General features: G+C 36.0%; 1 protein-coding gene and 1 long non-coding RNA gene across 7 annotated transcripts in view; one reads left to right on the top strand and one right to left on the bottom strand.

Annotated features, from left to right (window-relative positions):
• LOC136222434 (LEAF RUST 10 DISEASE-RESISTANCE LOCUS RECEPTOR-LIKE PROTEIN KINASE-like 2.2) overlaps positions 1-22771 on the top strand; it is a 29983-nt gene extending 7212 nt beyond the window's left edge. The window contains exons 2-7 of one of the 2 annotated variants that reach the window (XM_066010192.1): positions 6380-6403; positions 6793-6825; positions 12533-12562; positions 20535-20573; positions 21277-21348; positions 21499-22771. In XM_066010192.1, coding sequence (XP_065866264.1) covers positions 6380-6403; positions 6793-6825; positions 12533-12562; positions 20535-20573; positions 21277-21348; positions 21499-22580 — 1280 coding nt within the window. In that variant the 3' untranslated portion in view covers positions 22581-22771. Of the gene's footprint in view, positions 1-6379; positions 6404-6792; positions 6826-12532; positions 12563-20534; positions 20574-21276; positions 21349-21450 lie in introns of both variants that reach the window. The other variant, XM_066010191.1, reaches the window with a different exon arrangement.
• LOC136222436 (uncharacterized) lies at positions 546-26861 on the bottom strand. Of its 5 annotated transcripts, none has more exons than XR_010685642.1 (5): positions 26725-26861; positions 25582-26041; positions 24679-24884; positions 24032-24195; positions 546-637 (listed from the first exon to the last, which is right to left on the bottom strand). It is a non-coding gene; the product is annotated as an uncharacterized lncRNA (long non-coding RNA). The 5 variants fall into 5 exon arrangements; XR_010685639.1 differs by lacking the exon at positions 546-637 and adding an exon at positions 13146-14956; XR_010685641.1 differs by lacking the exon at positions 546-637 and adding an exon at positions 13146-13888.
• Positions 26862-27981: the final 1120 nt, after the last annotated feature.

The following is a 27981-nucleotide window of genomic DNA, read 5'->3' as shown; positions in this document are numbered from 1 at the left end:
AGTCATCTTCATAGTCATCTTAATTATCATACCGTTCTACCATGTTAGCACTTCTCCTCTTTGGGCATTCATTGGAGCGATGACCCAGCTCATTGCACCTAAAGCATTTGAACGGAGCTGGCTTGGCATAGGAGTTATTGCCCCTAAGAGGTTGTGCCGCCCTAAAGGGCCTTACATCCCCACTAGGTGCCTTACCCGCACTAGGAACTTTGGGGTCACTAGAGCTAGCAACACTCTTCCCTTTATCAACCCCCTTGGACGCTCCTCTTCCACCATAAGTATTCTCGCTCCCCGCTCTTCTATACCCATCACGTGTTCTCACATTCAGTTGAGACTCGGCCTTCAAGGCAAGATTCCTAACGTCTTGAACCCGAATCACCATTTGTGTCCCGATTCTGTCTTCAATGTTATACCGTAGTCCTTCAAGATACCTTGAAGTCTTTTGGCTTTCGGTTTCCGACAAGTTAGCTCTTGCCGAAAGCCTTAAGAACTCTGAGGTGTATTCATGCACGCTCCTAGACCCTTGTGAGAAATTCTGGTAGGAGTTATAAGTGTACTGCTCGTAGTCGGGTGGTGAGAATCGCTCCCTCAACATCGACTTCATCCTCAACCAAGATCTAATCGGCTCCCTTCCTCCCTGTTGGAAAATGAATGAGATGATTTTATAACAACACAATTTGTTGTAGAAAGTATATATATTATTGATCTGATACTCAGTTTAAATACAGCAGAAACACAGTTACAGAATAACTGTGCAATAACTACTTCCTATAAATCAGTGATTTAATAACCACTGCAACTAACTAAAATCATACAGATAAATACAGGATAAGATAGCAGTTACTAAAGCATAAATTTAACACTCCTCCTTGCTTTGTTTTTTTTAAGGAACTCTAAAGAAACATTTGTGTCCTGTTTTTTTTTTTTTAATAATGAGATCTGCAAGTGTGCGCTGTGGACATGAGTCTTTGGACAAAAATGACTCAAGTAATTTCTCCTCATGCTCATCAATCTCATCATAATCACCAAACTGAGTTTGAGTTTCAGAGAAACTATTAAAATCGTGAAAGTCCCCTTCTTTATCTTCTTTTTGATCGTTGGCATTTTCTTCTTCAGCTAAAACAAAGGCAGTAGTATAAGTAGGATTTTTCTCCTCAGCCTCCTCTTGAATTTCCTTCTGTTGAATCAACGCCTCTTTCAAAAAATTTTAACTCAAACCTGATGAGATCATCTTTTCACAGACTAATGAATTAATTTGTGTTTCAGTAAACACTTTTTGCTCCTCCTTCAATGGATTCAATGCAAAGATATTGCCTTTCATCTTCACTTTGAAGACATCTTTGTCTGCTGAATCCTTTATAATGCAGTGATTTATTTCAAATAAAACTTTGAAACCCTTCTCAAGAAGTTGGCCAACACTTAACAAATTCTGATTTATGTTAGGCACAAATAATACGTCTTTGATTATTTTTGTACCTGAAGTGCTCTTAATAGCCACTGCACCTTTTCCCTTCACTGGAATGTACTCTCCATTCCAATTTTAACTTTGGAAACTGCTGATCTATCTAGCTCTTTGAACAAAGCACGATCATAAGTCATATGGTTCGTACATCCGCTATCTACAAGCCAATTATCACTTGAATTTCCAGGAGCAAAACATGAAGCCACAAAAAGATACTCATCTTCATCTTCTTCGTGATCAGCAACTTGAGCAACATTTTTCTCATGGGTTTCTGAATTTTGTTGAGTGTTGCTTTTGCAAATCTTTTGATGATGTCCCATCTTTTGGCACTTCTCACATTGTTGATCTGGTCGTCTCCAACATTTAAAAGGTGGATGACCTTTCTTCCCACAATGATGACAAGGAGGAAAGTCAGATTTATTCTTCTTGTACTTCATCCCTTTTTCTCCCTGGCTAGATTGACCCTTTGCAAATAATGCACCTTCAACAAAATTCTCAGACCTCAAAAGTCTCCTCTGCTCTTGTGCCTGCAAAGCGTTCAACAACTCTGCCACACTAATTTTTTACAGATCCTTAGTGTTTTCCAGAGAAGAAATGGTTGCTTCAAACCTTTCAGGAACAGTGACAAGAAGCTTTTAAACTAATCTAGAATCAGGAAATTCAGTACCGAGTAATCTTACTTTGTTAGCAATGCTAAGCAATTTGTCTGAATACTCTTTGACAGTTTCTGAATCCTTCATCTTTTGAAATTCAAATTCTTTGATCAAGTTAAGAGCCTTCATTCCTTTGATCTTCTCATCTCCTTCAAATTCCTTCTTCAAGAAATTCCAGACTTCAAAAGCTGATTTCGTTGTCATGATTCTGATAAAGATATCAGATGAGACTGCAGCAAATAACGTAGCCCTGGCCTTCGACTTTCTTGATTTCTTCTCCTTGTGATTTTTTATCTGCGCCATAGTTGGATTCTTGGACAATGGAGGAACTTCGTAGTCCTCTTCAACAGCTTCCCAGAGATCATTAGCCTCTAGATGTGCTTCCATCCTTGCTGCCCAAATATGATAGCCTTCACAATTGAAAACAGGTGGTGCTAATGCAATAAATGGAGTTTGTGACAAATCCATAAAGAAGAAGAGAAAAAGAAATAATAAAAAATTCACAAGTCCCTCAAGAAGAGAGCTCTGATACCATTTGTTGGAAAATGAATGAGCTGATTTTATAACAACACAATTTGCTGTAGAAAGTATATATATTATTGATCTGATACTTAGTTTAAATACAGCAGAAACACAGTTACAGAATAACTGTGCAATAACTACTTCCTATAAATCAGTGATTTAATAACCACTGCAACTGACTAAAATCATACAGATAAATACAGGATAAGATAGCAGTTACTAAAGCATAAATTTAACACTCTCATTCTTCTCCCTTCTTTCACGTTATCCCACCAAACCGAGGCTCCCCTTTCAACCGATATGCCACTAACCAAACATTTCTATCTTCCGGTATGCATGCATGATCGAAGAACCTCTCCATTTCTAGTAGCCAATCAAGGAACCCATCTATGTCAAGTTCCACTCCAAACGAATGTAGATTAACTTTCAATTTGAAGGCATCATCCCTATCGAAGTTTCCTCCATACCCACATCTTCCATTCACCTCATCTCTATATCCGCCTCTCTCATTCTCATTACCCCCATACAGGTCATTCATAACATAATTTCCTTTTCGTGACCACCTACAGCATTATCCTTCAAAACATCCAAATTCCTAGCATTCATATGCATAGGACCAACAACATCATTCATATTCCTAGCATGTATATGTCTATCATCCACAATACCAACATCATTCCGAATACCAATAGTTCTAGTAATCCTATTTATCTCAAAATCATCAAACAAATCACTGTCACTATCGGCATTTCTAATGATAGCAGCGTTAGGACGCCTTACCTCACGAACCCGAAGGTCCATTGGTTGTGGTATGTGGTTCTTTCTAGGGGGTGGTGTCGATTGTCGATCGGGGTAAGGCCGGATAGGCTCTTCTTGTCGCCGGTGATGATCTCCGGCTATTTGTCCTTGGGTATTTCGGCCCTCTAGCTTGAGTCCCTTAATGGCGAGAGTTAACTCCCGGGTACTCGTTTGGTGCCTCCCATCTAACTCTCGAAGCGAATCAGTCAACTATTTTAACACGCCCTCTATTGCTTCAAATCTTTGCTCATTGGATCTCATGGCTTCGCATTGGATATGTGGTTGAACCATTTTCGAGAAGAAGTCTCCGGAAAGAAAAACGACTCGGCTCTGATACCAACTGATGTAGATTAAGTTGATATGACGGTTTTAATCGTAAACCGACAAAGATTACAAACTTCTCAAGCTAGAGTTGAAGGATGAGTAATCCTAATATTGGATAAATCCAAGCTCCAATGGAGGGTAAAAGTTTGATAATCATAAAGTTCTTCAATATAAAATAAAAGGTTTTTATACCCTCTCTAAATAAGGGGATAAAGACTAGTAAGCCCACCCTAGGGTACAATCAAAGAAGTACTTCTAGGGGTAAGTTAGGGGTGATAATAAGTAATGGCAGTGGTGTAAATAATGGACAGTGGAAAGACAGTAATTAAGTGAAGTTCAACCCTTGTTTCCTCCATCAAATGCTTGGCGAGGAAGTCTACCCATAGCCTCCATGCTCCGCGTGAGTGACCTCCTAAGCTTGGCCCTCAACGGATGCATCTCTTCCTCCCTCTCGAGCAATACATCCATGCTCAGCGTGTCTTGAAGCACGCTCCGCGTGGACGACCTCCTGAACATGGCCCTCTTCGAACGGCTCTCCTCCTCCTTTCCTAGCAACGAGTCCACGCTCCGCGTGATTTAACTCATGCTCCGCGTGACCCGGTGCCTACCCCTTTGAGCTAAAAATGTCCTCATCAAAAGATATTATATAAAACAATAAAAAAAAGGTGAGAATAAAAATTTAAAAGAATAAATAATAATTTTATACTACTATTTTAGTACATGTTTTAAATTACTACATGTTTTATTGAATATTCTATTTATGGTCGACCAGTTCAATCCGAACCGATCACAATTCTAGATTGGAAAGTGATTCAAATTTTAGACCCTTCAATTGTAAACATTAATACTCACCACTACACCACAATTTGACTTATGTTTCTATTAACTATTTATGAATATATAATTATATCATAATTAAATAATGAAATATTATTAAATAATTAAACAATTTGACTTATGTTTACGATTATTTATGTTTACTATTTTTTTACTTAGATAAATATCGTAATTATTTTATTTGCTCAATATTAATAACATCTAATTAGTATTTAAACTTTAAATATTTGTTTTTGTTTTTAAACTTTAAATATATACAAATAAATCTAAATATCTAATAAATTTGTATAATTTAAATTGAACTATAAAATACATATTCTATTATTATATTGTATTTACATGATAAAATATTAATAAAAATTAATAAATTTTAGGAAAATAAGATCATGCTTCACTTCGGTAGCTTACGAGATGGCCAACCTTTTGAAATAAACACCACAGCTAAACTTTATTCATAAAAAACAAAGAGATTATTTTTTTTTCAATTTATATATATATATTGAATTTTAATAATTTTTTATTTTGTCATATTAATATCTTAAAATATTATGAATTGATATTAAAGAAATATTATTATTAGTATAATTTTATTAATATTGTTAATATTGTAGTATATTATAATTTTAATTGTGAATATAAATATGATTTTCACATGATTTTTTGAACTCCAATTAAACCTCTAATCCTTAACCCTCTATTTTTTCCGATTCTGATCCGGTTTTAACCACCATACCAATTTTATACAATGTTATGTAGACAGTAAATAAAATTTTAATTGCAAACAACAAGGTATGTAATGTTTTGTGCATTATTATACAAATGGATTAATCATTTCCACACATTTCATATAATTTATTATACATCATTTATTTACAATGGTCGCTTTAAGATTCTTTCTAAACTAAAAATTTAGGGAAAATTACACCGAAATTCATCTTTTATAAATTATTTACAACTATATCAAATCATAATTTTGGATTATATCAAACTAGTAAAATCAGTACTTTTAATATATTTTAAGGATTAGAATTTATAAAATAGAAGTTTAGAATATTTTTTTTTAGGGTTTATGATTTATGAATTGAAGTCTAGAATTTTTAAATTGTAGTGTAAAATCCTAATATATAGAGAATAATGACATATTAAGAATTAAGTTTGGTAATGTGATTTAATTGTAATTTTGTAGTTAATTATGATATTCATGTAATTTTCCCAAAAATTTAAGCTTATAAAGCCCAATAAGAATTTTGTATGAGTAAATAATTTATTAATTCTCTACTTTCTACCTAACAAACTCTTTAGTCCTTCTATTTTGAAAAACATATTATAAGATTCCTATCTTTTGTCAATATTAACCATTTAGTCATTTTGTCTATTTTTTTTAGATTTTTAACCAAACATATCTTAACTTTTAGGACAGGCATATGTATGTCTGTTTATCCCAAATATAACAGTTAAAAGTATAAAAATATATACAAAATGACCAAAGGGTTAGTAAAAGTCAGGCCTTATAATATATTTTTCAAAATAAGAAGACTAAACAGTGTGTTGGGTAAAACGTAAGAGACTAATAAATTATTTACCCATTTTTTTTATTAGTTTTTGACATATGTCCACACGTAAATATCATTTTGAGCTTGAAGCATGTACAACAAAAACGAACTAGACAAAAAGACAACTGGAATAATAAATTGGACCTTTAAAACAATATATATTGTGATTATACTTTTAATTGAGATAATGAAGATACTGACTTCTCATTGTCGCGTTTTGTTTTTGCAAGGGCGGGTTCCCTACCTATTCGAAGGTAACTTCTCCTTACTCTTAGATACCATATAATTTATATATGTATTACTAACGATTACTAGTTACTCCCTCCGGTCCACAATAGAAGTCTTTTAAGGTTAATGCACACTAATTAAGAAATGCAATTAATTTTAAGTAAAAGACTTTATTAACCTTGTAATAATTGCATCCACTAGTAACTTTATCTATTCCCAAGATAAAAAGTCAACTTAAATAGGGGTATATTTGGTAAAAGTAAATTAATGTGCATAGATTTAAACAAAATGTCATGTATTGTGGAATAAAAAAGACTCTCTAGAAAGACTTCTCTTATGGACCAGAGGGAGTAATAAATTTCATATTTTTGAGTGAAAATTAATGGTATATATTTTTGAAATTATATATTTGTAGATTATGTCTGGACAGTACGCTTGGCAGTCCAAGGTAATGTAACTTTTTTTTTATAATCAAGGTAATTTAACTTTGTATATATGTTTCTCTTAAATATTCCTCATAAATCGATATTCATAAATATTAAGGTTTATAATTACAAGGTTCGTGTGTTTTTATCTAATACACTATCCAATTCCTGTGTTTTAGAAATAATTATATAGTCCCCGAGTTTTTGTTTTTGTTCAGTCCTTACTCCTTATGTTTGGGTCAATGGTCAAACTATACTAAATAAATTTTAAAATGCTAAAATTACCTTTTACTCTATGTTTTAATAATAAAACATCTATTTTTCTTATTTTATATTTTTTTCTTTTTTCCTACATAATCACAATCTCTTCAATATAAACTCCAATATAAAGTAATTGATTTATTAATTTTTATATAATTATAGAACTTTAATTTAATAACGTAAAATTTATTGATTAAAAAATTAATGAAAAATATTTCAAAAATTATTAAAATAGGAGTAAGACTATCATTGTAAAAAGTTTTTACAATTCTAATAAATTTTACCGAATAAAGAAAAAAAATATATATATATGATTTTTAAAAAAATTATAATAATATTTAATGTTAGTTTAAAGGTATTATATTAAAAAATAATTATAAATTTAAGAAAATGAATAATACATTTTTTCAAGTATATTAATTTCGGTATATATGAAGATCAAAAACTTCATTAAAATTAATTAGATTAAATTTAAAAATAAAAAATAAAATTTTTTATGTATATAACTAGGGGTAATTTTGAACTTTTATTTATAAAAACAAATGGAATGACTAAAAAATTGATCAAGATAAAACTTAAGGACCTTATAATAATATGATGGACTTACTAGCGTGTTAAGTAAAAACATAAAGACCTCATAATTATTTACCCTAATTATTATTGTCGTAATGCCTTGAATCACTATACTATTCGGAGTAGTAGTGTATTTCGGATTCCTAGTTGGATTCGGAATCGTGGGGACATTGCGGGATCATAGGTTCCTAGTTGGATTGGGATCATGGATTCCTAGTTGGATGAGGATCATGGATTCCAAGTAGGATTAGGTTAGATTGTGTATTATAAATACCCATTATGTAACCTAATCATGTAATCTATTCTTCTCTGCAAGTAATAAATAATATTCTCCTTCTGCCTGTGGACTAGCCAACACAGCGTTGGTGAACCATGTAAATCTGTGTTTTCAATTGTTTATTATTTATCTTTCGTTAATTTCGCACAACAAACTGGTATCAGAGCTTTCGGTTTCCGATCGGGGTTTTGTTTTCTGGAGAGAAAGATGTTTGCAATGAACGTGAAAATCGAAAAGTTTACTGGGAGAAATAGTTTCAGTCTATGGCAGATCAAGATGCGGGCTTTGTTAAAACAACAAGGTCTGTGGACGCCGTTGAAGAAGACAACGGGAGAAGTCACTGCTGAGATGGCGATTCTGGAAGAAAAGGCACATTCGACAATTATGTTGTGCCTCGCAGATGACGTCATCACTGAGGTCTCAGACGAAGAGACTACTGCTGGTCTGTGGATGAAGTTAGAGAGCTTATATATGACGAAATCTCTAACAAACAAACTTCTTCTGAAACAACGTCTATTTGGCCTACGAATGCAGGAAGGTACGCAACTCAGGGATCATTTAGATCAATTGAACACATTATTACTAGAATTACGTAATATTGATGTGAAAATTGAAGATGAAGATACTGCTTTGATTCTGTTGTTGTCTTTACCGCTTTCATATGAGAATTTTGTTCAATCATTTATTGTTGGTAAAGATTCTGTGACTCTGGAAGAAGTTAGGTCATCTCTTCATAGCAAGGAGTTGCGCCATAAGGCGAACAATACAGGTGCAGATAATAAGGGCTCTAGACTGTTTGCCAGCGGCGGTAAGGGAAAGGGTAACAGTGGAAAGAAGAAGTCTAAGAAGCCGTTCTCAAAGGGTCCCAAGCCAGACGACACCTGTAATTACTGTAAGGAGAAAGGACATTGGAAAACTATTTGTCCAAAGAAGAAGAAATCAGAAAATCAACCAGGTTCTGCTGCTGTAGCAGATGGCGACACCAGCTCTGAAAATGATATTGCTCTAGTTGCTGATGGACACACTCATCACTCTGATGTGTGGGGTCTTGATTCTGGAGCATCTTATCATATTTGTCCAAGGAGAGAGTGGTTTTCAACTTATAAGCAGGTAGATGGAGGTAGCATTTCAATGGCTAATAGTCATGTCTGCAAGGCAGTTGGAATAGGCTCGATCAAGTTGAGGACACATTATGGTAAGTTCTACACGTTGAATGAAGTCAGGCATGTTCCGTTGATGACGAAGAATCTGATATCTCTAAGTCTGCTAGACAGCAGGGGTCTCAGCTGGTCAGGAAAAGATGGAGTTCTGCATCTTTGTAAAGGTTCTGATGTGATTATGAAAGGTGTGAAGCATGGTACTTTGTATTTCTCGCAAGGTTCCACTGTTACAGGTTCAGCTAATGATGCATCGTCAAAGATTGACCAGGAAGAAATGACAAAGCTATGACATATGAGACTTGGTCATATGGGCGAAAGAGGGATGCAAATTCTATCAAAGGATGATCTTCTTGGTGGTCATAAAATCAAGAGTCTGGAGTTTTGTGGACACTGTGTCTTTGGGAAACTACATCGCAGCAAGTTTCCCAAAGCTATTCACATAACAAAAGGCACACTTGATTACATCCACTTTGATTGTTGGGGTCCATCTCTAGTTGAGTCTTTGGGAGGTCACGGATATTTTGTGTCTCTGATTGATGATTATTCAAGGATGACTTGAGTCATCATGATGAAGCATAAAAGTGAAGCTTTCAAGCATTTCAAGCAGTGGAAATCATTGGTGGAAAACCAAACAGGAAAGAAGAAACCAAACAGGAAAGAAGATAAGAGGCTGCAAACTGGTAATGGTCTGGAATTCTGCTCGTCTGAGTTTGATCAGTTCTGTAAGGATGAAGGGATTGCTCGACATCACACAGTCAGGAATACACCGCAACATAATGGTGTAGCTGAACGAATGAACCAGGCATTACTGGAGAGGGCGAGGTGCATGCTCTCTAACGCTGGGTTAGATAGAAGATTCTAGGCTGAAGCGATGAACACAGCATGTTATCTGATTAACCGCAGACCACACACCGACATACAGCTCAAGACGCCTACAGAAATGTGGTCAGGAAAAGTTATTGATTACTCAAATTTGAAAGCTTTTGGGTTACTACCATGTTAATGAGGGTAAGCTAGAGCCAAGAGCCAAGAAGGGAGTGTTCGTAGGCTATGGAGATGGAGTTAAAGGCTTCAGGATCTGGTCTCCATCAGAGAAAATGGTCATTCTGAGCAAAAATGTGGTCTTTAACGAAAAATCTATGCTTAGACCCATTGTGAAGCCTACAAACTGATAGCATTGATAAACAGGTGGAGTTTCAGGTCATACAGAGTGAGAGTGGCTTGAAGGAACAAGAGTTAGAAGCAGAAATAGAGCTACCAGAATCTACACCATCAGTTTCTCAACCATCTGAAGCTACACATCGTAGCTTAGCTCAAGATCGACCTAGGAGGGTTGGAGTTGGGCCACCTATGAGGTATGAGGACATGGTGGGCTATGCACTACAGGTTGCTGAAGAGGTGGACACTTGTGAACCATCAACTTACCAAGAAATTGTTTCAGGCACCGATTCTGAGAAATGGCTTGCAGCTATGGGAGATGAGATGGAGTCTCTTCATAAGAATCAAACATGGGATTTAGTCATACCACCTCCAGGGAGAAAGATTATTACTTGCAAGTGGGTTCTCAAGATGAGGGAATGGATATCACATGCAGATGGAGTCAAGTATAAGGCTAGAGTTGTTGCTAGAGGTTTCAATCAAAGAGAGGGAGTGGATTATAATGAGATATTCTCACCAGTGGTCAGACACACCTCTATTAGAGTGTTGCTAGCTATAGTTACACATCAGGATTTGGAGCTTGAGCAACTTGATGTAAAGACAGCCTTTCTATATGGAGATTTGGAGGAAGAGATATACATGACTCAGCCAGATGGTTTCCAGATTCCTGGAAAGGAGAATTATGTTTGCAAGTTGATGTAGTCCTTGTATGGACTTAAGCAGTCTCCCAGACAGTGCTATAAGAGGTTTGACAGCTACATGATGCAGCTGAGCTACACCAGGAGCCCATATGATTGTTGTGTCTATTACAATAAACTAGAAGATGAATCTTTTATCTATCTGGTGTTGTATGTAGATGACATGTTGATAGCTGCGAGGAAGAAGCACGACATTCAAAAGTTGAAGGGTCTTCTCAGCGCTGAGTTCGAGATGAAGGATTTGGGTGCAGCTCGGAACATTCTGGGAATAGAGATTTACAGAGACAGAAGCAAAAGGAAGCTTTTTCTATCGCAGAAGGGCTATATTCAGAAGATCTTATCAAGATTTGGCATGTCTACCGCAAAGCCCATAGATACTCCTAGTGCTGCAAGTGTACGTCTGTCTATTGCCTTTGCACCTAAGTCTGTTGAAGAGAAGGAGTACATGTCTCGAGTTCCCTATGCTAGTGCAGTAGGAAGCTTGATCTATGCAATGGTCTGCACTAGACCTGATCTTGCACAGTCTGTTAGTGTTGTTAGCAGGTTTATGGGTGAACCTGGCAAGGAGCATTGGCAAGCTGTGAAGAGAATCTTTCGATACTTAAGAGGTACATCTGACGTTGGTCTCATCTATGGAGGTGATACAGAGTGTTTGGTGACAGGTTTTTCAGACTCTAATTATGCTGGAGATGTTGACAGTAGAAGATCTATGACTGGTTATGTTTTCACTCTTGGCGGTTCAGTTGTCAGTTGGAAAGCTACTTAGCCTACAGTGACTTTGTCTACTACGAAAGCAGAGTACATGGCACTGACTGAAGTTGTTAAGGAGGGGATTTGGCTTAAAGGACTGGTTAGTGATCTTGGTCTACATCATGATCAGGCTACAGTATACCGTGACAGCTTGAGTGCAATCTGTTTAGCCAAGGATCAGGTTCATCGTGAGAGGACCAAGCATATAGATGTGAGGTATCATTTTCTGAGAAGTGAGAAGAGGGTCAAGGTGAAGAAGGTAGGCATTGCTGACCTGCTGACATGTTTACCAAGCCCGTTCCACAGAGCAAGTTTCAACACTGTTTGGACTTGCTAAACATCAGAGATTACTAGTTGCCTGTGGGCAACTCTGAGGCAGAGGGAGAAGTCTGTTCATCTGGCACTATCATGGGTGCAACTGTTATGTTTCCAGGCGGATTCAAGTCAATGTGGAGATTTGTCGTAATGCCTTGAATCAGTATACTATTCGGAGTAGTAGTGTGTTTCGGACTCCTAGTTGGATTCGGAATCGTGGGGACATTGTGGGATCATGGGTTCCTAGTTGGATTGGGATCATGGGTTCCTAGTTGGATTAGGATCATGAGTTCCAAGTAGGATTAGGTTAGATTGACTATTATAAATACTACATTATGTAACCTAATCATGTAATCTGTTCTTCTCTGTAAGTAATAAATACTATTCTCCTTCTGCCCGTGGACTAGCTAACACAACGTTGGTGAACCACGTAAATCTGTGTTTTCAATTGTTTATTATTTATCTTTCGTTAATTCCGCACAACAATTATGATATTCATTTATTCTTGTAAAAATTAATTATTATTGTTGTTTTGCAGATTGGTGTCAGTATATTTTGAATCTATGCGGTAAGAACTATTTCAATAACTTGGTTGAATATATATATATATAGAGAGAGAGAGAGAGAGTTTATCATTCACCGTTAGATCTAAACTTATTAAAATTATAGGGTGGAGATTCAACAAATACTAATACTTAGATTTAATAAGCCTAGATCTTATATATATATATATATATATATATATATATATATATATATTTCATTTACAAAAATAAAAATATTTGTTAGCATATGTAACATCATTTTTTCTAAATATTAAGAGTTAACGATTAAAAAGAGTTGCTTCTTCCATTAGAATAATTGGATTTTGGATTAATTTCGTTCTATGTTTAAAGCATTGGCCACTATCAAGTTGTCTGTTTCCAACACTATATACCGCCAGCCCCGTCCTTGTCGAATTCGAAGCCCAAAACACAAATTGTAGTTTTGCTAACACGGGTCAAAATGGCTACAACAAGGAGAACTTCACCCTTTTCATCACGGAAAATTATTAGAAGCATCAGGTTTTCCATGTTAAATGGATGACCTTCCATACATATTTTGCAATGTGTAACATGGAGACCTCACTATTTTAATTATTAAGCAGGTCACAATATACGTGTCCAAGTGTGAATTGGGAGTCATCCAAGTGACCTAACAGACCGGGTGTTCAATATAAAAACTCCTTCATCACGAATACTGATACATGCGTTCCATCCACCCACTCCTTCCACGTAGCGTCAATAATAATCTTGACAAACGAAGACTCTAGAGACTGCTAAAGCGCAAGAGGCATCTCGTCGGTGTTAGCAGTGAACCAATAACACCATCTTCCCTCCTCATCGAATGCTTCCAATCTTCCTTGAGGTTCTGATCTTTTCTTTATAACAGTCCTTGCATCAACATGCATATTGTCATGCACCCATTTATTCCTATTATACCAAATGAACCAGGCGATAACAACTACTGTTAAAACTTCTCCATGTAATCAGATCAAGACAATCTTGAACATTAAGCACTAATATTTTCCTATTGATTTTCAAATTGGAAAAACAATTTCCAATTTTCATGTGACAGCCTACACCCGAGAATATCATCAACGAGTGCTATTTTAGCCAATCATTTTAAAAGAAAGTGAAAAATAGCTTTTTTGACCGACCAATCTAGGCATCCGCATCCCGAGGCATTTAAGCAAATGGACAATTTCCTTCACGCATGCTAACTGAATAAGATCACGCTTTCAGGATAGATCACCACCACAGTTGAAAGAGATCTCTTAACTTATTAAAATTCAGCATTTAACCTTAGGCCTGCTCATAGTGGGCTAAAATCTTCTTCACCGTGGCTCCTTCCTCTGCATTAGAATGCCCAAAGATTACAGAATCATCAGCAAAACAATGAATGACTTATAATCGGACTCTCATGCCCTACTTTAATTCCATGAAGAGTACCCTCAAACCACTTCCTTCCTTATTCTTGCTAAGAGCCCTCGGCGCAGATAAAGGGATAAGGGATTTCCTTGACGTGTACTCTTGCACGGCTTCACAAGACCCCTTAGTTGCCCATTGACAAGAAAGGAAAAGGTAGCAGAAATAAAATGAGGCAAATAAACCATTCAATCCATAATTTTCTCTAGATAAACCCATTTGATTTTGTCATATGCTTTGATCATATCAAGTTTAAATGCAAAATCATCCTTCTTACCCTTCAATATTTTATTTATAAAATGAAAAACTTTGAATCCAATAATAGGTTACTATCAATGGTGGTGCACCATTGTACAAAGGCACTCTATCTCACAAATTACATCATTTAAGGTTAGGTTACTACGATTAGCTAAAAATTTGGAAAAAAACCTTATATAGAACATTACACGGATTGATGGGGTGAAGGTCCTAGAGTCTCAAGGGATTGTTGGCCTTGGAGATAAAAGTAACATTGGTATGGTTCAGTTCATTCGACATAATTTCCAAATTAAAAGAAAAAATCCATAGCCATTTGAATCATATCATGCCCAACTATATCCCAATAAGATGGATAAAAAAAAGAGAAGGCATGTCATCTGGTCCATGAACTTTTTTTCAGATGAATTTCAAATATATCAGCTTTAATCTCTCCTCATGGTTGATCCAGTAATTCGAATTTTTTTTTATAAAACACTACAATCCACTTCCTCAATGAATCTGAGACTGCCCTGGGGAAAACATATCTAGAATATAATATTCAATCACACCCCTAACTACCACATCACCATTAACCCACTCTCCACCACCATTTTGAATTCGTTGAATGTGATTATTCTTCTGATGTGAAGATGCCTTGTCATGGAATAAACAAGTGTTTTTATCACCTTCCTTAAACCAGGTCGTAAGAGCCCGTTGTTTTCACATTATCTCCTCCATTAATTGAAACTCATAGATCTCTGTACAACAACAATAAAGTCTTAGCCCCGAAATGATTCGGAATCGGTTAACATGAACCATCATAGAAAACCGTGAAATCAAGTCGTGTCAACGATATAAATTCTCTCCCTCCACTCCATCATATCCACTACTCCCTCCATTCTCAAATAAGTGTCGTTTTAGAATTTTCACACAAATTAAGAAACATAATTAATGTGCACTTAAATTAATAAATTTACATGGATTAACTAAATAAAAATTCTCTCTCCTATAATGATTGGAGAAGAAACTTTGAAAGCTTAAAAAACACATAAATCAAGATAAAATTTAAATGCTTAGACCAAAAAACTATACTAAATTTTATTGAAAAACGAAAACGACACTTAAAAAAGAATAAAAATAATTATCTAAAACGACACTTATTTGAGAATGGAGGGAGTATCATATTTTCCTCAATCCCTAATAAACTCATATCACTCTCGATCACCCTCTTCCAAGTTTGCTTAGGTCTTCCCCTATCCCTCACCATTATCTCCCTTTGCCACTCTTCATTCCTCCTAACCGGCACATCAAGCGATCTTCGTCTTACATGACCAAACCACCTTAGTCGGTTTTCCCTCATTTTATTCTCAATAGGTGTAACCCCTACTTTTGTCCTAATTACTTCATTACTCACTCGATCCTTTCTCGTATGACCACACATCCATCTCAACATACGCATCTCCGCCACCGACATCTTATGAATGTGCCAATGTTTCACTGCCCAACACTCCGTACCATATAACAATGCAGGTCTAATTGTCGTACGGTAGAATTTTCCCTTCAATCTATTTGGCATGCCGGGGTCACAAAGGAAACCCGTAGCACTCTTCCACTTCGACCAACCAGATTTAATCCTATGAGCAACATCTCCATCTGCTTCTCCATCCGTTTGGATAATAAGCCTAAATACCGGAAGCAATCCGAGCCCCGGAAAACTCTCCTAGCCAGGATGATTGTCCCGGCCTCCCTACTCCTATCGCCGCTAAACTTGCACTCCAAATATTCTGTCTTACTTCGGCTCAACTTAAAGCCACTAGATTCCAAAGTTCGTCTCCATAGTTCCAACTTCCTCTCCACACCTTCTTTTGTCTCATCAACCAACACAATATCATCTGTAAACAACATGCACCATGGTATACCGTCTTGAAGTGAACTCGTTAGTTCATCCATAACGATGGCAAAAAGAAATTGGCTAAGTGCAGAACCTTGATGCACTCCAATTGTAATAGGGAACTCTTTAGTCTTCCCAACACTGGTGCGTACACTCGTGCCCGCTCCCTCATAAATGTCCATTATGATGTTAATATATTTTCGCAAAATACCTTTCCTTACTAAGGCCCACCAAAGTACTTCTCTTGGTACCTTATCATATGCCTTCTCCAAATCAATGAAACCCATATGCAAGTCTTTCTTCTTATCCCAATAATGCTCCATTAATTGTCTCATTAGATGGATGGCTTCCATAATTGATCTTCCCGGCATAAAGCCAAACTGGTTTTCCGAGATCTTCACTGTCCTCCTTAGACTTTGTTCGATCACTCACTCTCAAAGTTGCATAGTGTGACTCATTAATTTGATTCCTCGATAATTGGCACAATCTTAGACATCGCCTTTGTTCTTATACAAAGGGATTAGGATACTTTTCCTCTATTCTGATGGCATCTTATTGTTTCTCCAAATTTTGTTGAAGAATGTCGTCAACCATTCGATTCCTCTCTCTCCCAAACATCTCCAGATCTCAATAGGGATGCCATCAGGTCCTACTGCTTTCTTCAATCCCATCTTATTTAATGTCATTTTGACTTCACCCTTTTGAATTCTCCGCATGCAGTCATGATTTATCATATCATGAGAGATACTTATATCTCCAACATCTTGTCTACAATCTCCATTAAATAAGTCATCAAAATAGGACCTCCATCGTTCCTTGATATCTTTATCTCCAACTAGGACTTTTTGGTTCACATCCTTCACACATTTAACTTTTCCGAGATCTCGCGTCTTCCTATCTCTCATCCGAGCAATTCTATATATGGCTCTTTCCCCTTCCTTCGTATCCAATCTTGTATACAAATCTTGATTCACCTTCTCTAACATCTCGTATGACCTTCTTTGCTTCCTTTTTAGCCTCTTTGTACTTTTCGACGTTCTCATCACTCCTGCATTTCCCCAATATTTTATAGGATTCTCGCTTACTCTTTACTGCTTGTCGTACTTCTTCTGTCCACCAAGATGTGTCCTTATCCGGTGGCATGCTACCTTTAGATTCCCCTAGAACTTCCTTCGCTATTTCCCTTATACTATGCTCCATCTTATTCAATGTCGAATCTACATCTGAATCCATATTACAAGTCCAAACATCTTTTGTGGCCATCTCATCCACAAATTTTTGCTGGTTCTTCCCTTGCAGTTTCCACCACTTAATCCTAGTCTCCCCTTGTGATGTTCGTTTTTTTATACATCTCCTACTTCGAAAATCAAGCACCACTACTCTATGTTGGGTTGTCATACTCTCACCAAGGATCACCTTACAATCAATATAACTCTTTCTCCAAGCACCCCTTACTAGGAAGAAGTCAATTTGGCTCGCATTGCCGCCACTCCGATAAGTCACTAAGTGGGAGGTTCTTTTCGTAAACCAAGTGTATAGGCTGAAGCGAATTCCAGAGTATCATTTCCTGCTTCATTTCTCTCCCCAAAACCAAAACGTCCATGAGCACTCTCAAACTCATCTCGCCTAGAACCCACGTGTCCATTGAGATCACCACCTAGTACCATCTTCTCATCCCTAGGAACCTGTTGCACCACTTCCTCCAAGTCCTTCCAAAAAGCTTGTCTTACAGAGACGTCTAATCCTATTTGTGGTGCATATGCACTTATGACATTCACAACCTCATCCCCTATCACAAGCTTAACACTCATAATTCTATCACCCTTTCTAGACACCGCTACTACATCATCTATATACTCCCTATTTTTAATATCATGCAGCTCATAAGTAAAGTTGACAGAGCCGATTTTTCACATGCCTGAAGGAAGATGCATTCCACTATTTTAATTGGTGGACACACCTTTTAACCTTGTAGTAACACCACCCCTCATCTCACCACGCTTCCTCAGTAACCCTCTAACATTGTTTTTCACGCATCCACGTCCTCTCAAATCATTTATGTTTCTTATAATTAAGCAAAAATCCATCTGTCTCAAGCAAATATGCGGAATGGTCATTTATGTTTCTTATAACTAAGCAAAAATCCATCTGTCTCAAGCAAATATGGTAATGATCTGAGCCATGATGAGATAGGGTCTAGACACACATTAGAGGAAAAAGATCATGTCTCCAAAAAAACTGATCTGAACGTTCTAAGATCACTTCCCCCTTATCTACCATTTGAACAAGTGAAATTTGAGCCTTTATAACCAAGATCGCTAATTTGCCAATCATGCACTCAGCTCTGGCGAAAGCTTAGGTGTAACATAATGGAGGATATAATCTGGCTTAGACCCAGAAGACGAAAAAAATGGATTGAAAATAATGCAAAAGATGGGAATCCAATTCACTGTACCAGTTAAGCCAACCCGAGTCATCCAACAGCGGGTGAATGACGTTCTTCTTACGGTGCCCTGAAGCCAAAGCATGAAAGTACCTCGAGTTGAGGTCCCCTGAACTTAGCCACAGATGTCACAATCGCTGCCACCAAAAGGCCTCATGTTGTAGCAGCAAGGACTCCAGACGTTCACAAGCTTCAAGAAATAAAGATTGGGACATGTTAAAAGTTTTCCTCTTTAGCCTCCTTATATCCCCTTTGCACACCCACATTTGGTCCTGAAACCGACTTCGAAGCCATCCCACATTTACGTTGCCGTGACACTAAGTCAGTCGCCTCAGATCCATATCAAGCTTCCAGAATCCACTCCAACAAGCCCTCCTCCAGAAACCATGAGTTTTCAAACCGAAAACTTCTATGCTGAAACTCGCACTGCTATTGGACTATTAGGTACAAAATGACATGATCACAGCTAGCATCCTCATAAGTAACCTTTGCCACTTGAAAGAGAGTCAACCAGTTTGAGCCCCTCCCACCTGCTCTTTCATAATATCTCCCATGTGGACACTCACCTGACTTAGGGTTCCTCATAGTACTCTGCTAAACCGACCAAATAGACGCTATCGGGGGCGCTGATAAGAGAAATCAGGATTGTGGATGAGCTTGGGACCGACGAGTCGAAGCCCGTAACCAGCTACCATATGGTCTATTTGCCTTATCAGGGTCCTAAACTTCTAACAATCGAGCGCAAAAAATTTCGACATGTTTGATGGATCCACAAAAAAAAAAGCAGAATGTAGTGAGCCGCTCGTAGCGGAACATGATCCACGAGAACACACTCCCTACCATGCCAATCTGCATTTTCCTTTTTAACAGTTTCGTAATATCCAGGCTAACTCTGATTCGCATATAGGTTCGCAGTTCCCTAGTGAAGTTATCAAGATCTGCCTCTCCATATTTGCCCAAGAAATGCCCGACATTGGCAGCCACCCTGACAGACATGAAGGCATTTGGGAGGGCAAAGACCTACACCCAGAGCTCTGTGGAAAACAAGGACAATGAACGAAAGCATTGGTGTTTTGTTCGAACGTCCATGCCCCCCCCATAAGCCTTCCGTCGGTTGCCATAGCTCTGCAAATGTGTTTTTCATTATCGGAACCTTGAAAGACCTATCAGTGAGCAGCCGCCCTACAAAGCTCCAGTGCGACGGACAGCCTGCTCAGTCAAAACCTCTACAAGTACCTCCAACCGAAGTTGATTTTCCTCTTCAATGATGACAACATTAATGAAAGCAATCTCAAGATCCATGGTGAAAGATGGAGCAGCAAGCAAATGGACAAATCCGTTGATGAAGACGCAAAACCCTAGTCGTAACCCTCGTTAAAGATGCAAGACTTTCTTAATAATTAATCAAGTTGTTTTACAAGTCCTACTATCTTATTTTTATGCTTATCTCAATCATTTATTATTATCTATATCTCAACCTTTATCTTTATCCATATCTCCTCCAAATACCGAACGACCCATAAAAATATACCAGACGGTGCTAGGGCATACTAGGCTAAGAACCGAAATTAGGACTCAAACTTTTTCCTTTTGAACTTTAGCACTTTTCAAATTTTTGGTGGAACTAATTAAGTGGCGTTAATTGTGAATAAAATGTTGAAATTTATTAAGAAATGAATTTAAATTAAGTACATTTGAAAAAATATAAATTCAAATACTTTCTAAATATTAATCAGCAATCTGTAAAAAAAAAATTTGAAGGTGTCGAATTCGAATTCATTTTTAAAATGTCATGTGTATATACATATATACCAAATACCAAAGAACTCATGTTCATTTGTATATAAATTCTACTAGATTTTTTCTAATAAAGTACTCAATTCAAGTTTGAAAGCAAATGACACCTTTTAAGTATTTATTACAAACTAATTTTAATATGATCCTAATATCCTTTATATATATTGTCTGATTCACATATTCTTTTCTTAATTAATTAATGAAGGTGGTCATCTAAATCTAGATATACTACGAAATATTCAAGGTATGTTCGTTGCTCCTTCTATTATTATCTCTCAACATCATGTATATTTCATGTATATTAGAGTCAGTTTGGTATTGTTTTACTGGACCTTAAAAGCAGTTTTACAGCTTTTCCAGCTATAAAATATATTTTCAAGAAAAGCTTACAATTTGTAGCGAGTTTTCACAACTTGTAAAAGAAAGCTGACATTAATATTTTTAGATAAAAATAGCCGTACATGTTTTATTTTTTTATTTCTTTGACTTTTAAAACTTTTGTAATGTACTGAACACTTATGCTTTTTTTCCTTGACATCTTTCTCACTTATCTTTTCACTTTGTTCTATTGTCTACATCAATGTAAAATTGGCCCTGTTGTGTACTAAACTATTTATATAATTGACTATAAGCTTTTAATTTTTAATATTTATGCACTAAACTATTTATAGAATATCCAATTTATCAACTGACTATATAATGATAATGAATAAATAAATATAAATACTATACTATCTGTTCATATTGATGGAATAGTAGATTATTCCATGGGAATTCTCGAGAACACAACCGCGGTTTAGAAGTTAAAAAGTTGTTTTTAATTTTATTAAGTTGTGAATTTTATTTACTTTTGTGCTCAAGTTTAATGTTTTTAATTAAAAAACTTTTATATCTGATATCAACGTATCTTGGACAATCTCATTATTTATTTTTCATATTCCACGCAGAAAACTACGCCGGCAGCGATGCTACTACTATAATTTGGTTCACATATGGCATTTATGCATTGAGTTTCCCTGGTAATTCATCTTAAAGATGACAGTGTATAAAAACTGAAATCCCTATTAATTCATTATGATCATTACTCCTTGCTATTGAATGCTTTAAAAAATTTCTTCCAGGAATTATTCTGACTCTAAGATTTTTATGTGGGATGCCACTGGTACTAGCATTTTTAATCTATAAGTGGCGAAGGAGACATCTATCAGGCTACGACACAATTGAAGAATTTCTACAAGGCCAAAACAATCTTATGCCTATAAGATATGCTTACTCAGACATCAAGAAGATGACCGGAGGCTTCAAGGAACTGTTGGGTAAAGGAGGCTTTGGTTCTGTCTATAAAGGAAAACTTCGTAGTGGCCAATTTGCTGCAATAAAGATGTTAGAAAAATCTAAAGCCAATGGACAAGATTTTATCAATGAAGTTGCAACCATTGGCAGGATTCACCATGCTAATGTTGTGCGATTGATTGGTTTTTGTTCCGAGAAGTCAAAGCATGCTCTCGTATACGAATTCATGTTTAATGGATCTCTTGACAGTCATATTTTTAGCCCAGAAAGATCTGTTTCTTTAAGTTGGGAAAAACTATACGAGATTTCTCTCGGAGTTGCTCGTGGTATTGAATATCTCCATAGAGGTTGCGACATTCAAATTCTTCATTTTGATATTAAGCCTCATAATATTCTTCTCAATGAAAATTTCAGTCCAAAAATTTCTGATTTTGGGCTTGCCAAGTTCTATCCAACAACAGGAAGCATTGCGTCTCTCACAGCTGCAAGAGGAACAATAGGATACATGGCACCAGAGTTATTTTACAAGAATATTGGACGTGTCTCATACAAAGCCGATGTGTATAGTTTTGGAATGTTGCTATTGGAAATGGCAGGCAAAAGGAAGAACCTGAAAGCTCCACCATCAGATGCACCAGAAGAGAATTTGAGCCAAATATACTATCCATTTTGGGTTTACGATAAGCTCTCAGATGGAAACTTAGAAATTGAAGAAGCAACAGATGAAGAGAACGAAATAGTAAGAAAAATGATCATAACAGGATTGTGGTGCATACAAATGGAACCATCAAATCGGCCTCCAATGAACAAAGTTGTGGAGATGCTTGAAGGAGATTTGGAAGGTCTGCAATTGCCTCAGAGACCTCTTTTATATCCGGCAGAATCAATGCAAAAGGATGGGGAGCAATCTTCAGTTGATGTTTCAGAATCTAGCAGCCTCATTAAAAATCACACTTAATAATATTTGTAGTAAATGGATTTAGACTCTGGAAGAAATACTATTTTATCTTTTTAAAATTGTTGAGTACTTAATAATCTTATTCATTGTTAATACAAGCTTGCTTGATGATATTATCTTGTCATTAGACAAATTTTGTCTTCAACATTTGTTACAATTGTTTTATTTTATGTTCTATTATTTAGGGGTTTTTATTATTTAAGAGTTGTTATTATTTATTATTAAGACAGATTTAGGTGTTTTTATTATTGTTTAGGCGTCTTTTGCTATTTAGGAGTTTTATTATTTAGGAATATATTAGTATTTATCAGTTAGAATCCTCTTTTGGTAGAATCCTATTTTGGGAAGGATATCTTATGTGATCAGGAATCATTGTACCTCTTTAAAATGGGATTTCGCAGAATAAACTTATACAATTTCGGAATGCTGCTATTGGAAATGGCAGGAAAAAGGAAGAACTTGAGAGTTCCTAAAGAGGACGCATCAATAGAGAATTTAAGCTAAAATTTACTATCCATTTTGGGTTTATGATAAGCTCTCAAATAGAAAGTTAGAAATAGAAGATGCAACAGAGAAGAGAAGAAATAGTAAGGAAATTGATCATGATAGATTTATGGTGTATACAAATGCACCCTCCAATGAACAAAGTTGTAGAGATGAAAAATCTCAAATTGCCTCCTAGGCCTGTTTTTTATCCAGGAGAATCAATGGGAAAGGATGAGGGAGAATCAGCTTCAATATCAGTTGATTTTGCAGAATCAAGCAGCCTTTTCAACATGAATTACTAAGCTTAATGCAGCCTTTTCACACTATTATCTTTTTAAATTGTTGAAAACTTATTAACGTATTGAAAGTTGTTATTGTCTTCTGCTCGTGATTTTCATTTCTTCTTCTTGAAATCCCAATGAAATGACTCTACTTTTACTGCTTCATAGTAGAAGCCCTTTTGAATATATTAGGCAAGTAATGAATGTAAAATATAAGCTATTTGTTTACATGATTTAACAATGAAGCATTGTGATAATATACGGGATCTGCAGTGACCTATATGAATCAAACATATTAAATATGATTTGGCTTTTCGTTAGGAGAAAACCAGGAAGAATCTTTTGAAGATGACAAATTGTTACAGAAGGGTTTTGATAGTGAATCCTAAGTATATTAGAGAAAAGTTAAAGTTCATTTCTCTTGAATATACAATTTGTTTCCATGGAAGCTATGCTGTCTTAAGTTCGAGGGTGGACCACAGAGTGAAAGAAGTCTTGAACAACACCTAGTGAAGGAAGTTTTGTTCTCAAATAGCAATTCAAACAATTTATATAAGAACTCATGCTCCAAATAAGCTATCCAACAAGTGTATGAAAACACATTTATATAATAAATAATCAGCTGTAAGATATTGAAGAAAAAATCGATGAATAAGTGCATCATGTATACAAAGGCTCACTTACAGATTCCTTCAGCGTATTCTGAACACTGGTCTGCTGCAAGTTCTGGATTTTTCTGCTTTGTTTTTCATCCACAAGAAGAATTGCAAATTTGCAAGTGAAGAATAGAAGAATTACTCCAAGAGAAAGCACCATTAGAAATTCAATTATTACAGCTGAGCCAAGGGCTGCACCCACAAAATGAAATTTATCTTTCAATTATTAAAGAGGATATCCAATATTCATTTAATTCACAACGCTTGACTAGAATACGTGCCAGAGCTACAAACAAAAAGATCAAGCAAAGCTTCGAAAGACCTCAAGAAATTAATTTCAAACATGGAATCTGTAACAAAACTAGTCTAATACAGAAGTTTGCATCAACTATTTCACTTACTATGAACTGCTAATGAATTTATTGGTGTTTGGCGTATAACTTTTACAACAGCTAATGAATTTATAGTGTCAGGTATCGTTTAATTTCACTGACAACACTGTGTCATCTTCTCCTCCCTTGTTCTAAAAAGAAAGATAAGAACAGAGAGAGTTTATTAAGTTAATGCTGGTTGGAGCCACAAGCAGATCATGCATCAAATATATGAGTTGTTGTGACACAGTAAAATGCAATTGATATGGAATTCAAAAACTTCAAAGTAAAGGGGATTACTCACGTGGTATAAGAGTTGTTGCATGACAAGGTTGCAGTCATTAATTGTGCCCTGAAATCTGACCCCATTAGCTCTGACTGCAAAGTGTTTTGAGATAGAAACATACGTCTGAAGAGGTTGCCACTGTAACGACTCAGTAGTTTCAGCTCAGTAGTTTCTATGAGCTTAGCTGGTAAAGTAGATTCTGTGCCTGAAGTGAGATTCTCTGCCTGAAACATAGCCCATAAGCGCAAATAAAGTTCCCCAAAAACACAATTCAAGTAAAAATTCCCAGCACCAAAATATTCAAGCGCTGTTAAAATAAATTATATATGAAAAGGTAGCCTCAATTAGAGGTTTGTATCATTTCCCTTTAGCCTATTAAGAGAAATCTGAACAGTATCTTCACTGCTGAAATTCTGATTTCTAAATAATATATGTGTACATATATAAAAGATAGGCTTAATACACAAATAACCCCCTGAATTTGTCCAAATGTTGCAACTGCCCCCTCCAACTTTCAATTGTAACAACTTACCCCTTAAACTTGTCCAATTGTAAAACATAACCCCAAATTGAGAATTTTTTTACCCCGTACTTCAAGCAACCATAAAAACGTTTCCCCGGATTCGTATCACGCCAAAGATCCGATTATCACACTCCACGAGCGTTGCAGCTTTTGTATTTCACGTGTTTCTTCAATTGCAGTCCATGTCAACAATTTGGGGTTATGTTTTACAATTGGACAAGTTTGAGGGGTAAGTTGTTACAGTTGAAACTTCGGGAGGCAGTTGCAACATTTGGACAAGTTCAGGGGGTTATTTGTGTATTAGGCCTAAAAGATAAACAAGTAATATATGTTTACAGGGATCATAGTATATAAACATAATATACAGTTAATTATACCAAAAGGTTTGTAGATAGTACCCAAGATATTGAACTGACTGAAGGGCTTCATTGAGCACTTCTACACAGCCCTCTAGGATTAAACTCTTGGCTTTATTATCATCTCTTTTCACAGAAAACTCTTCCCAAATTGGCTGCTGAAATTGCACTAGCATCGGAGACAAAAGCAGAGTCGCGGAATCAGCAGTCAGAGTGAGAGAAATCAGAATACCTAATATTGAATCGGACAAAACCACTTTCAAGAGCAAGAACAGGTCATCCACCAAGGAAACATCATCCAAGTTAAACCTCCAAAACGTCGAGCTCATAAATGAACGTTTAAGTAATAAAAGTGTAATTACTGGTATACGGGGCACAATTAATGACTCAGTTGCTTGAAATTGATCTTGTTGACGTATAAAAACTTGCATCTTGGAAAAAATTTGTCAAATATTTGTCTCCAAGTTCCAAAAGGCCAGGCAGTTGGAAACATCTAGATACCCTGAAAAAAAGCCACTTGAAGTGAACCAAAAAGCACAGCTCAATCTTTAATTTTAGTTACATAAACAAACAAAGAGCATGCTAAGTTTGTGTTAAACAGAACCAAAAGAAACATTATTCCCAAATGCATCCCATCCATGAAGCTATGCAGACAGATGGAAATAGTTGTCCTTCAATTCAGAATAACAGCAGGAATCAGCATCCATTAATCTTTAGGTACTGGATTGACATTAATCTTTAAATAATACTGTATTTTGCTAAGATTGGGACTGCTGAGCATTCTAACATGAAAAGTCCAAAAGGTTGAAACCAATCCCTAGTGTTTTGAAGCCATTGGCACATATTACATTTCCAATATGCTTGGAACAAATTCAGCTTTTCAACATAAATAAAACTTGCGTGGAGCAAAAAAGTAAAATCAGCTTAACATGATGAATTATTTTAACAAAATAACCTTTATTTTCTAACAACATCTTCTAGACAGAGTTAAAACCTAAAGAAAAATAAAACCTCCAAAGAAGCATAAACATTAAATTGGAGATGAATCGAACACTTTGAAAACATCATCATTGATGAAGACAATAAAACGCAAAATTGGGTACTTTTGGTATATCTGCAGAAAAGGCAAAGGTGTAAACTATTTCACTTTTTTCCGTCATAATAGAGCAAGAGAGGACAGCGTACCTGAGTTTGAAGGTTCAAAAACGTGGGATGATAGGGAAAGCAAAGCTAGGAGGAAAACAAGAGTGCATACATGAATAAGAATTGCCATATTTGATTGTGTGTGAGAGAGACTGAAACTGTATATTTTTGCCATATTTTAGCCCTTGTTTGATAGGAGATAGGAGGTGTTAATGGAAATAAATTAATGTAATCTAAAAAATATTAGATTAACGAGTTTTTAAAGGGTTTTTTACAAAACCAGCCTAATTTTTTTTTTTTTTTAAGGAAAGGAAAAGAAAAAAAAACAAACCAAAAACCGCTTAACCCGGGATCAGTCTAGGAAAACTGACCCCACCATATCCTCCAAGATCAAAGAAGAGATGAAGACCAGAGGAGAAGAAAAGGTCGAAAGACCCAACAACCTAGAGTGCCCTTCCATCGCAAGACGGTCCGCAACGCGGTTCTGCTCTATGAGCAAACCTAATAAACTCAGCCTAATGGATTCTCATTTACTTTTTAGAATATAAATTCATTGCATTATACTAGACTTTTCTAATTTTGGGTTACCAAAACAAATTATTAGAAGCATTTGGTTCTCCATGTCAAATGGATGACCTTTCATATATATTTTGACATATGTAACATGGATCCACACATAAAAGATGCAATATGTGAATAAAACTAAATCAAATGTAAGTTTCCTACGTCTCTTTTGGATCCTGCATTGTGTATTTTGGCTATGTAATAGGTTTATATTTAAAGTTTTGATTTATGGTGATTTAGCATGAATTAAATTTGTTATGTTTGGTTATGATTAAAGTCAATAATGATTTTCGAACCTATTTGGGTTTGTATATTTGTAGTTTATTGGTTTAGAACTTCTAATTTTTTGCTTCAGTGTTCATCTACGATACTTCGCAATTTATTATTTTACTTCATAATTACAAAATTGCGAAGCAATAAACCCATAAATCCTCGTCTAGAACTTGGCAAATAGGTAAATGAGAAATTTTCTGATGAATTGTGAAGCCCTCTGACTAAAAAAGGGTTTCGCAATTCGTTATAAGTTTTTGCATTTGTCTATTTGCTAAGCTCTTTTTCACCAAAGGGGTTTCGCAAAATATATATTGCAAACATTCAACATGGATTGCAATTCGCAATTTTTACTCTGTTTCTCAATTATATGTAAATGCGAATAGTTTTGCTTCGTAATTAGTTAAATGTGAAGCCTAAAGGTGAAATACGAAGTTCTTCTGTTTTGTCTGAAATGCAAGTATT

This window comes from Euphorbia lathyris, chromosome 3 (genome assembly GCF_963576675.1).
Source record: "Euphorbia lathyris chromosome 3, ddEupLath1.1, whole genome shotgun sequence".
Classification (NCBI taxonomy): Eukaryota; Viridiplantae; Streptophyta; class Magnoliopsida; order Malpighiales; family Euphorbiaceae; genus Euphorbia; species Euphorbia lathyris.
The sequence above is the reverse complement of the archived record's forward strand: the minus strand, read 5'-3'. Positions and strand labels throughout refer to the sequence as shown.